This window comes from Hemiscyllium ocellatum, chromosome 22, assembly GCF_020745735.1.
Source record: "Hemiscyllium ocellatum isolate sHemOce1 chromosome 22, sHemOce1.pat.X.cur, whole genome shotgun sequence".
NCBI classification, from domain to species: Eukaryota; Metazoa; Chordata; class Chondrichthyes; order Orectolobiformes; family Hemiscylliidae; genus Hemiscyllium; species Hemiscyllium ocellatum.
In genome coordinates, this window is record NC_083422.1 from 15,536,215 (window position 1) to 15,548,534 (window position 12,320).

Sequence of the window (12,320 nt, forward strand, 5' to 3'; positions counted from 1 at the left end):
TTGGTGAGATCACTTCTAGAAGAATATGAGCAGTTTTGATTCTTTATTTGAACCTTGGTCAATGGTTTATGTGAATGTTAGGTAGTGAATGGGCAGATGGAAGGCAGCTGAATACAACCTTCACCTGTATCCTCAAGCAGCCTTTTTAATCACAGCCCTTCAACAGTAGGAAATAAAATTGACTTTTTCTTTCTGTAGCCCAGGGTTCCTAAGGCAAGCTCTGGTACCGCTTTCAGTATATTTACTCCTAACCAACTAATTAATTACAAATCAGACATTGAACTTGAAATACTCTTGGTTTTTAAAATGTGGTAGCTATTTTGTTTTGAATAATCTTTATTTACCACATTATTTGAAGGAAACAGGAAATAGTTTTGTTCCTTTACTAAAAATGCCAGAAGTTCTTTATTTTGCTTATCCCTGCCTTATCACTTTTTTTCCACTTCAATCTTAGTTGACTGACTCTGTGTGGAAAATATTATTTTCATTCCATCTTGAAATCATTTGATGGTGAGCCACGTAGGTATTTATTTCACAATCCTTTGTTGTGACTTCCCCAGTGCTCCTGGAGAATATAACAGCGGGAAACTATTACAACACTGGTGTTTCCAAGATAAAACTATTCTGATTATAATAGTCTCTGATATTCATGTGGAAAAAAATCTCTTTCATTCATTATGGTGTTATGTGTGCTTTGTGATGCCCTGCAGTTATTTAAATGTAAAATGATTTAAAATGTTCAATAACTTGCATCTTGCACTGTGTTCACCAAGCACTTTATTTTTCTGCAAAAGATGTGGAACTAATGTTACTGAACAATATCACAAACGGCAAATGTCACCAGTGGTTAGATTACATCAAATATCAGTATTAGCTCAATAGCTGATGGGCTTTCTGAAGGACTTGCATAATTTCATAGGTCTTTGTGCATCAGTGGAAAAGTTCATGCAATTAAGATTGATCGTTTGATGAGATTCTAGCCTTGAAGTCACTTGCTGCAAACGGTTAGCATAGACGGGAAATTTTTATACATCTGCTAGCACATTTTACTGCTTTTCAGGTGTATCTTTTCTTCCATTTGGCACATGTTAGACAAAAGGTCAGACTGAGAATTAAGCTGACTTTTGTTAGCTTATGTTCACTTGGCATACCCTGAGTGTTGTCTGGTCCATTTCTAAGTCTGTTCATCTTAAAATTTTTGAGATTTTTTTGATATTCTGCATGTGAATTAAAATGACCTCTGGCAGTTTGTATTCTTATTATGGGAGAAGCTGAGTTTCACACCATACTAGATAATGTAGATTTTTTTTTAAAAAAGGTCCATCATCTTGGTGTATATGGTGTAATGACAACCTGAGAGCGTTATAATGTGACAACCACAGAGGGCTGTTGAAGGCAGTGTGAACTCGTTATTGCAGGTTTACCTACAATATACCTGGCTGGGAGAGGGATTTTTCAGGTGACTGAGTAATAGTGACAGAATTGATTTTGTAAACACAGTGAGCCTCATTCACAAAATTAATTTGCTCTGGATTGGATTTATTGCGTTTAATTTTCTCAATAGATTAATTGAAAACAAGGGAGCACACTTCTGTGAGGACCAGTGAGCTGTTTAGAGATGCTGCAAAGCTGATATAGTTCACTGAAGGCAGGGTTGGGGTAAGAATGGTGGGCTGAAGTGTGAAAGAGACATCAAGAAACACATTATGGTTAGAGGGATGAGAGAAGCTTTTAATATTGCACATTGAATTTTAATTTCCATTGAATTAATTGCAATGTTCACAATTTCAGGATGCCTACTGTATTAACTTAATCATTGATTTATGCCACATATGTACTTAAGGACAATATTCTGCTTGTCTTTGTACCACTATTACCAGATGGTTCTACAGCTGTGGTATGACCTTCTGTAATCCTAAGTGATGAGTGAAACTGTGTTATCTTCGACCGATAACAGGCTTGCTCTTTGTCCGATGACAGTACCATCTGTCTGATGTTATACACCAAGCTGTATAGTAATGACACATTTGTAGCCTTTCATATAACATACCATTATTACTTCCATTGTATTTCACTCCATACTAACCCTTTGTGTGTGAACCATTAATCGCTGTTGAATTATTTTAGTAGGCAATCTCTCAATTTCATCACATTAGTTCTAACCTAATTGTCGAAAACTCTAACATTATTGAATGTTCTTTTCTTGGTTTCAGTTGTGCTTCCCCTTTTTCTGTTTCCATTTTCTCAATGTGTTTTTGTTTCTGCTTCTGTGTACACGCTGCAGTTCGTGCGCTCTGTGTCTTTTCATGCCCCCTGAGATGCACATGCATCCCTCCTTATTCATTTGGATTGGTTTGGCTTTTTTTTGATTGTTGAAAGAAGAAACATTAGATCTACACGACATTCTTCTGTTGGGGCTTAGTAGAAAGTGAGGACTGCAGATGCTGGAGATCAGAGTCCAGAGTGTGGTCCTGGAAAAGTACAGCAGGTCAGACAGCATCCGAGGAGCAGGGGAATCGATGTTTAAGGCATAAGCCCTTCATCCAGATGAAGGGGTTATGCCCAAAATGTCAATTCTCCTGCCCCTCGGATGCTGCCTGACCTGCTGTGCTTTTCCAGCACCACACTCTCAACTTTTGCTGGAACTTAACCCAATTACTTTTTAAAGGCTGAATAGGTAAATTCTGGCTTATACTAGACAACCCTTGAGATAGAATTACTTTCTTAGCTTCTCCCTTATTTTTGCCTGTTTCTCTCTGCCTCTCTCTGTCTCTCTCTCTCTGTCTCTCTTCTCCCCCCTCCCCCCTTTAGCTCAGCCCATGTCACAAGACATTGACTCCCCTTCATACCAACTCTGTCTTTGGATTTGCTTTACAGTATGTTGCTACCCTGTACCAACCCAATGTATCCAGGTTGAGGAGCTGGCTGGAATGATGCACTCGGACTTGCTTGTAGCTGTTGCTGGGTTCTTCTGTAATAAACAGGAACTGGGAGTGGTACTCCCAGTTAAGAGACAGAAGCACTACCAACGGATGTGAAGAAAGGAGGTATAATTAATAAGTGGACAGATGACACCAAATGTGGTACAATGGACAGTGAAGACAGTTATCCCAGAGTACAACGGGATTATGACCAAGTGGGACAATGGGTCGAGCATTGCCAGATGGAGTTTACTTTAGAGAAATGTGAGGTACCGCATTTTGGAAAGGCAAATCAGGTGAGGATTTATACACTTATTGGTAAGATCCTGGGAAGTGTTGCCAAACAAAGAGGCTTTGGAGTGCAAGTTCATAGTTCTTTGAAAGTGGAGTCGCAGATAGATAGTGTGGTGAAGCTGACATTTGGAATACTTGCCTTTATTGGTCAGTACATTGAGTATAGGAGTTGGGAGGTTATGTTGCAGCTGTACAAGAAATTAATTAGGCCACTTTTGGAATACTGCATTTAACTCTGGTCTCCCTGCTTGAAGAAAGATGTTGTTAAACTTGAAAGGGTTCAGAAAAGATTACAAGGATGTTGCTGGGGTTAGAGGGTTCAAGCTATAGGGAGAGGCTGAATAGGATGGAACTATTTTCCCTGGAGTGTCAGAGGTTGAGGTGTGACCTTATTGAGGTTTATGAAATCATGAGGGACAAGGATAGAATGAATAGGCAAGGTCTTTTTTTCCCAGGGTAGGGGAGTCCAAAACTAGAGAGGGCATAGAGTTAAGGTGAGAGGGAAAGATTTAAAAAGGGATCTCAGGGGCAACTTTTTCACACAGAGAGTTGTGTGTGTATGGAACGAGGTGCCAAAGGAAGTGTTGGAGGTTGGTACAATTGCAACATTTAAAAGGTACCCAGATAGGTATATGAATAGAAAGGGTATATGAGTAGGAAGGGTTTGGAGGGAAATGGGACAAATGCTGGCAAATAGGACTAGATTAATTTAGGACATCTGGTCGGCATCAACAAGTTGGTCTGTTCTGTGCTCTACAATTCTGTGACTTAAAATGACAATTGTAATAAGATTGGTCAACATGGAGTTTTACTATTGCGATGAACTTTTGTAGAGATCATGGAGAGTATTGATGATTTTTGATAGAAATTTTAGTACTAGACTAAAGAATTAGATTAGCACGTGCAGAGTCTGTTGACTAGGAACAGAATAGAAGGCTAGTTGACTACAATATACAAAGCTGTAATTAGGGGTATCAGGTAGCTGGTCAAGGTAGTGGAATCCCACAAGGATCGATGCAGGGTGGAACCTTCTGCCTCACAGCGCCAGAGACCCGGGTTCAATTCCCGACTCAGGCGACTGACTGTGTGGAGTTTGCACATTCTCCCCGTGTCTGCGTGGGTTTCCTCCGGGTGCTCCGGTTTCCTCCCACAGTCCAAAATGTGTGGGTTAGGTAAATTGGCTTTGCTAAATTGCCCATAGTGTTAGGTAAAGGGGTAAATGTAGGGGAATGGGTGGATTGTGGGTCGGTGTGGACTTGTTGGGCCGAAGGTCCTGTTTCCACATTGTAAGTAATCTAATCTAATCTAATCTAATCTAATCAACCTGTGCTCCACAATTGTACTTCTCTTGCTGGATAAATTTGTGCAGGAGAATGACGTCACTCCCTGTTTTTCAGAAATGAGTCAGGTGTCTCAAGACATGTCATGTACTTGTCTTCTTTGCAAAAGAAAAATCCTACTGTTATTTAGTGTGACATCTTGCGTGACATTGAGTGTACCAAGCATCCTAACTCTTGTTCTTTTTCAATTCAACCTGAAGTATTCTAGTTAGATGAAAACGTGACATTGCAGCTTAGCACAGCCCTCATAATTGTCTCAAATGTTTGACACAGTATATTACTTTCAGAGTCACAGAGGTGGTAAAGAAATGTTGTAGACATTTGCTGTACTTCAATGCTGTGGCAGTGAAGGGAGGGAGTATTCAATATCTTTTTGGCGACTTTAGTGTTTGTCTAAGATATGAGGAGGATTCTTGGTGCCGTGAAGTCATTGATCAAAACTGAAATGGGCACATTGGACTTCAGGTAACCTCCACACCCAAAAACTGGAATATGCAGCACTCTCACTCAAAGCTGTCTGGTTGTCAAATCAGACTCTGAGCTCAAACTCTGAGTGTGGAGGTTGTTTTTAGAACCTTTTAGATGAAAGTGCAGACTGCAGATGCTGGAGATCAAAGTCAAGATTAGAGTGGTGCTGGAAAAGCACAGCAGATCAGGCAGCATCCGAAGAGCAGGAAAATCAATGTTTCGGGCATAAGCCCTTCATCAGGAATCTTTTAGCCTCGAGGGATGATTGTCAGCAGACTGATATCTTTATGACTATCTTGTTTTATTTAGGATCAGAACACGTAGAGGTTTTTAAAATTCAGGCCATTTTTTTTGGGTTTCATGTTCCCAAATTCAGGATCTTCCTTTCTCTTGTTGGAATAGGAATACCTGCTGACTGAACTGTGGTGCAGTGGGTTATAATACTGGTTAATCATGGCAGGTTAGGGGTCAGAGACTCTGATACTGTACAGGGGAACAGTATTGTTCCCATTGAGGGGTGCAGCCAATCTTGTGAAGTACCTGGATGGCAGTGAGATCAAGTGGCAGGCACCTTTGACGTGCAGTCAAAGCAGCCAACGTGATCACTGAGTTCATACGCATGTTTTCTAAGCATTATATTTTGTTTTGAAATGTATAATTATATTGTCACAGTGCCATGCAGGCTATTTACACAATACAACCCATTGTTTACATATAGTACATAGCTTGGCAAAGGCAGCTAGGCTGTGCATGGCTTTTCAATGATCCAGGTAGCTTATATTCATGTTGTCCAAGGAGGGAGGTGAGGAACAAAGGTTTTAAATACATTACTCTAATAGTTACATAACTTCCATCCCCTTCCCAACACAATCCTTTGCTCTCTGTCTGTCTGTCTCTCTCGCTCTCTCTCTCTCTCTCTCTCTCTCTCTCTTTCTCTCTGTCTCCACACCCCACTCCCCCAACCCTACCACCTGCTCCTTTGGCTGTGAGCTAATATGTATAATATGTTTAAACCAACAGTTCTTATTTGTATATTTTACGTTATTCAGCACCACTAAATCCCACATTGACAGATCAGTACACACAATCCTGTTGTAATCCTGTCTCAGTTGGTTAATGATACATGGGTTTTATAAAACACTTTGGCATGCTACCATTATCAGAGAATACAATGGTGAAAGGTGCAGCCTGGGATGTTATTGGGGTTGATAAGTGAATGGTTGAGTCAGAAGAGGCAAAGTTGAAACAAGCAGCAGCTCTGTGGAAAGTGCAGCACTTGTTTTTTTTTAATACCTGTAATAACTGCCGTATGTCTGATGCACTTCCTATTAACGTTTTGCAAGTTAAATTTGCATGTCACATTCATAAAGGAACTAGTACTGTTGAACCTTATCATGCTGAATAGACATTATCCATTCTAGTGAAGGTGCTGTACTGCCACCTGGTAGTGGGTGGGTAAAATTATTCTTTATAAGGTTTACGTGGATATTTGCTAATCAGCCTGTAGCACAGGTGGGAATTGAACCAAGGCCTTTCTGGCTCAGAGCTAGGGACACTACCACTGCATCACAAGAACCCTTCGGATTCGATTATACATATTATACATTGGGCTGGCATGGTGGCTCAGTGGTTAGCACTGCTGCCTCACAGCACCAGGGACCTGGGTTTCATGCCACCCTCAGGTGACTGTCTGTGTGAAATTTGCATATTCTCCCTGCATCTGTGTGGGTTTCCTCTGGGTGCTGCTCCCACAGTCCAGAGTTGTGCAGGTTAGGTAGATTGACCATGTTGTCGTGTGCAGACTACACACTGCCCATAACTTGCTCCATTGTGTTGGAGAATCAGAGCATAAATCACAGAAAGTGTTAGTTAGACGATACAAAACTTTGGCTTGCTTCCACCACTTTAAGAGCTGCATTGAGACTGATGTTTTGAACTGCCAGGATGGATGTTCTGACCTGCGAGGGGATGTAAAGAGGCCTTTTAACTGCGAAATAGTGGAGAATATTATCAATTTCAAGTAGATATTGTAGAAATTGTTTTGTCAGGCAAAGTGCATTAGGAAAACAGGCACTTTTATTTTTTTCCCTAAGAGAACCTGGATTCTTAGGATTATTTTGGATATACGGGTACAGATTTGTAAAATACATCTAGTCATACAGTACGGGCTAACATACTGCCCATAACTTGCTTCATTGTGTTGGAAAATCAGAAGAATTCCCTGAAATCAGCATGATATTTTTCTCTTCTGAATGTTTTCTGCTGTTTTCCCTCAAAATTATCCTTTGTTATTGCAAAATCTAATATTCAAAATGAGGGTGGATAAGCTTTATGGCTCTGTCTTGTCTTTGTAAATGTTTCTATTTTACTTACAATTAGCTATAAAAATATTTATTGACCTTGTCATAAGGGTAACATGGTGTACACGTAAAGTATCAACAAAGAGGATTTATTAATATAATTGTAGTTTGACTCATGTCTGACTACAGCATGAATACATTTTGTGGAAATTTATTTCCAATGAATTGATATCAATTTGAAACACTCTAAACTTCTGATGATGCTGAGTGTTTCAGTTCTCAGTGTTCCCCATTCTCTTTCCAGCTGGTAAATGCTGTGCTTTATAATGAATTGAACACTGCAAATGGGAGAATAGTTAATGTACAATGTTCATTGGTATCATTAATTAGAAATGTTTTATGATTGTGGTTGTGCAATGGAGAGATGTCGTTTGATGAAGAACCTTATAATATGTACTTTTCCCTCCCCCTCAATAGGTGAGGTCAGGAATGGATACATTTGGTGGAAACTCTAAAGCTAATTCCTATCCCAATATGGAGTTTGATCAGCCATTTACATTCACCACTCTGGTAATATCTTATTTGTTGGTCGATTGCTATTATGTTTAAAATGTTTAAAATTTTATTGTTTTTAAAGATGTAATTTTTTTGTCATTAACATAAATGATTTGGATGCGAGCATAAGAGGTACAGTTAGTAAGTTTGCAGATGACACCAAAATTGGAGGTGTAGTGGACAGCAAAGAGGGTTACCTCAGATTACAACAGGAACTGGACCAGATGGGCCAATGGGCTGAGAAGTGGCAGATGGAGTTTAATTCAGATAAATGCGAGCTGCTGCATTTTGGGAAAGCAAATCTTAGCAGGACTTATACACTTAATGGCAAGGTCCTAGAGAGTATTGCTGAACAAAGAGACCTTGGAGTGCAGGTTCATAGTTCCTTGAAAGTGGAGTTGCAGTTAGACAGGATAGTGAAGAAGCCATTCGGTATGCTTTCCTTTACTGCACAGAGTATTGAGTACAGGAGTTGGGAGGTCATGTTGCGGATGTACAGGACATTGGTTAGGCCATTGTTGGAATATTGCCTGCAATTCTAGTCTCCCTCGTCTCGGACAGATGTTGGAAAAATTGAAAGGGTTCAGAAAAGATTTACAAGGATGTTGCCAGGGTTGGAGGATCTGAGCTACAGCAAGAGGCTGAACAGGCTGGGGCTGTTCTCCGTGGAGCTTCAGAGGCTGAGGGGTGACTTTTTAGAGGTTTATAAAATCATGAAGGGCATGGATAGGATAAATAGACAAAGTCTTTTCCCTGGGGTGGGGGAATCCAGAATTAGAGGGAATATGTTTAGGGTGAGAGGGGAAAGATATAAAAGAGACCTACAGGCAACTTTTTCACACAGAGGGTGGTGCGTGTATGGAATGAGCTGCCGGAGAAAGTGGTAGAGGCTGGTACAATTGCAACATTTAAGAGGCATTTGGACGGGTACATTAATAGGAAGGGTTTGGAGGGATATAGGCCGGGTGCTGGCAGGTGGGACTAGATTGGGTTGGGATATCTGGTCAGCAAGGACGGGTTGGACCGAAGGGTCTGTTTCCATGCTGTACATCTCTATGCCTCTACTGGTTTGGATCCCTGTCATTATGTGCAGCTGTAATTTAAGCTAAGTTTTCCTATATCTAGTTTATTTGATGATTACTTATTAACCACCTTTTATCCAACCCAAAATGTTTTTCTGTATTTCTTCCTTTGGCAGTCCTTGCCAGCTACAGTAATATGCAAGTATGGTATTTTACTTGAGTGGAGAGGCTGAATGAAGTCGTTTGGAATTTTTAATGTAGGGAATTCATTATTAGCTTGGAAAGAAGTTGTATAAATGCAAGGAATTATTGTTGCTGGTATGCAATACAATGTGAGTCATTTCAGGTTTTATCTAATTGATTTGTAAAGTTACAGTATTTAATTAAACCTTCACTCCAGAATTCACAGAGCCATCAGTTTTGCAGCATTAATGTTCAGGGATCAGCTTTTCAATCATACTCACCGGTGGAGGATCGGTGTGGATTTGATGGGTTGAATGGCCTGCTTCCACATTGTAGTGATTCAATGATTGTAAGTCCATCCTGCAGAAGTGACTAGGAACTCGCTACTCTTACGTCAATGCTCAGTCAATGTTCTGCAATTAAACTTTTACCACATCTAGAGTTTTCAAGAAGGATGGTGGGATTAAACCTGACTTCTTGGCTTTGATTTTAGACTTAAGGGGAAGAGAGTGTCGGGGAAAATGCCATTGTGAGGTCAGGAAAGCTTAAAGATGAGGTTTCCCCAGACGCCCTGCTGAACTTAACTGCATCATGACTGTAACTTGACTTCTTCACTGTTCCCATACAAAGGCATTGTGGTCGGCCTGTGGTCACTCAGGCAGAAGTCTGCTCCATGGGACCAAAGACTTTCTGCATGCAGGTGCGGTTAGAGTTAAGAGAGACCAATGGTTTCCAATATAAGGGGTGGGGAGGAGAGGGGAAGAGTGGAGGGGTGAAATTGTATGGTGAGGGGCACAGGTCCACTGGTTGTTCGGGAGAGGTGTGGTGGTCCAGTTGGCTGGGGGAGAGTCCTATAAAGAGGTGACACAATTGCCAAAGGCATGTCAGACACCGGTCAGAAGGTGTACATCGATACGAAAGAGAGGATGCGGAATAAACCAATTGTGAGTGTGACTGGGGGAATTTGCCAGGTGGTTTGATGAACTCTGAGGAAGTACTGCTCCTCCTGGCCCACTAGTAACCTGTTTTAGAAAATGTAAGGGGCGATGGATTCTCAGGGGACTGTAGCACGAATAGCCAGGTTTCTGGTATTGAGACTAGCTGTAATGTAATGAGAGGTACATCGGGTTCCATGTGATTGATTGTGTCAGGGGACTGTCTAGTCCGAGGTACAGATACACGTTTCTGTGGCAGCAGTGAAAAATCAGAATGTTGTGTTGCTTCCCTGGTGCCAGGATCAAGTATATCTCAGAGAGGGTGCAGAATGTTCTCAGGGGCAGAGGGGTCATCAGGAGGTCATTGGATCAACAACATAGGAAGGGAAAAAGGTGAGATTCTCAAGGGAGATTACAGAGAGTTAGGCAGGAATTTAAAAAAGAGGTATTCGAGAGAAGTAATACCTGGATTACTCCGGGTGCTATGAGCTAGTGAGGGTAGGAATAGGATAGAGCAGATGAATGCATGGCTGAGGAGCTGGTGTGCAGGAGAAGGATTCACATTTTTGGATCATTGGAAGCTGTTTTGGGGTAGGAGTGATCTGTACAAGAAGGACAGATTACTCCTAAATCACAAGAGGACTAATATACTGGCAGGGAAATTTAAACTATTAAGGTGGGGGAGTGGGACCCAGTGAGATAGTGAGGAAAGATTTCAATCTGAGACTGGTACAGTTGAGAACAAAGGCGAGTCAAACAGGGCAGGCAGGGACAAAGCAAGAACAAGGTAGGACTGACAAACTGCATTTATTTCAATGCAAGAGGCCTAACAGGGAAGGCAGATGAACTCAGGGCATGTTTAGGAACATGGGACTGGGATATCATAGCAATTACAGAAATGTGGCTCAGGGATGGACAGGACTAGCACAGCCTAATGTTCTAGGATACAAATGCTACAGGAAGGACAGAAAGGGAGGCGCAGGAGGGGGAGTGGCGTTTTTGATAAGAGATAGCATTACAGCTATAATTAGGGAGGATATCCATGGAAATACATCCCGGAAAGTTATTTGAGTGAACTGAGAAATAAGAGAAGGATGATCACCTTACTGGGATTGTACTATAGACCCCCTAATTGTCAAAGGGAAATTAAGAAACAAATTTGTAAGGAGATCTCAGTTATCTGTAAGAATAATAGGGTGGATATGGTAGGGGATTTTAACTTTCTGAACATAGACTGGAACTGCCATAGTGTTAAGGGTTTAGATGGAAAGGAATTTGTTAAGTGTGTACCAGAAGAATTTGTGATTCAGTATGTGGATGTACCTATTAGAGAAAGTGCAAAACTTGACCTACTGTTGGGAAATAAGGCAGGGCAGGTGACTGAGGTGTCAGTGGGGGAGCACTTTGGGGCCAGTGACCATAATTCTATCAGTTTTAAAATAGTGATGGAAAAGGATAGACCAGATCTAAAAGTTGAAGTTCTAAATTGGAGGAAGGCCAATTTTGACAGAATTAGGCAAGAACTTTCAAAAGTTGATTGGGCGCTGATGTTCGCAGGTAAAGGGATGGCTGGAAAATGGGGAGCCTTCAGAAATGAGATAATAAGAGTCCAGAGAAAGTATATTCCTGTCAGGGTGAAAGGGAAGGCTGGTAGGTATAGGAAATGCTGGATGACTAAAGAAATTGAGGGTTTGGTTAAGAAAAAGAAGGAAGCATATGTCAGGTATAGACAGGATACATCGAGTGAATCCTTAGAAGAGTATAAAGGCAGTAGGAGTATACTTAAGAGAGAAATCAGGAGGACAAAATGGGGACATGAGATAGCTTTGGCAAATAGAGTTAAGGAGAATCCAAAGGGTTTTCGCAAATACATTAAGGACAAAAGGGTAACTAGGGAGAGAATAGGCCTCTCAAAGATCAGCAAGATGGTCTTTGTGTGGAGCCGCACGAGATGGGGGAGATACTAAACAAGTATTTTGCATCAGTATTTACTGTGAAAAAGGACATAGAAGATATAGAATGTTGGGAAATAGATGGTGACATCTTGAAAAATGTCCATATTACAGAGGAGGAAGTGCTGGATGTCTTGAAACGCATAAAGGTGGATAAATCCCCAGGACCTGATCAGGTGTACCCTAGAACTCTGTGGGAAGCTGGGGAAGTGATTGCTGGGCCTCTTACTGAGATATTTATATCGTCAATAGTCACAGGTGAGGTGCCGGAGGACTGGAGGTTGGCTAATGTGATGCCATTGTTTAAGAAGGGTGGTAAGAACAAGCCAGGGAACTATAGACCAGTGAGT

The 12,320-nt window shown here is 41.2% G+C and overlaps 1 protein-coding gene across 3 annotated transcripts in view; it reads left to right on the top strand.

Moving 5' to 3' along the window:
* Window positions 1–12,320, top strand: part of stambpl1 (STAM binding protein-like 1) — a 66,309-nt gene that overhangs the window by 10,527 nt on the left and 43,462 nt on the right. For all 3 annotated transcript variants that reach the window (XM_060842353.1, XM_060842354.1, XM_060842355.1), the window contains exon 2: window positions 7,801–7,893. In XM_060842353.1, the coding sequence (XP_060698336.1) occupies window positions 7,813–7,893 (81 nt within the window). In that variant the 5' untranslated portion in view covers window positions 7,801–7,812. The remainder of the gene's footprint in view (window positions 1–7,800; window positions 7,894–12,320) is intronic.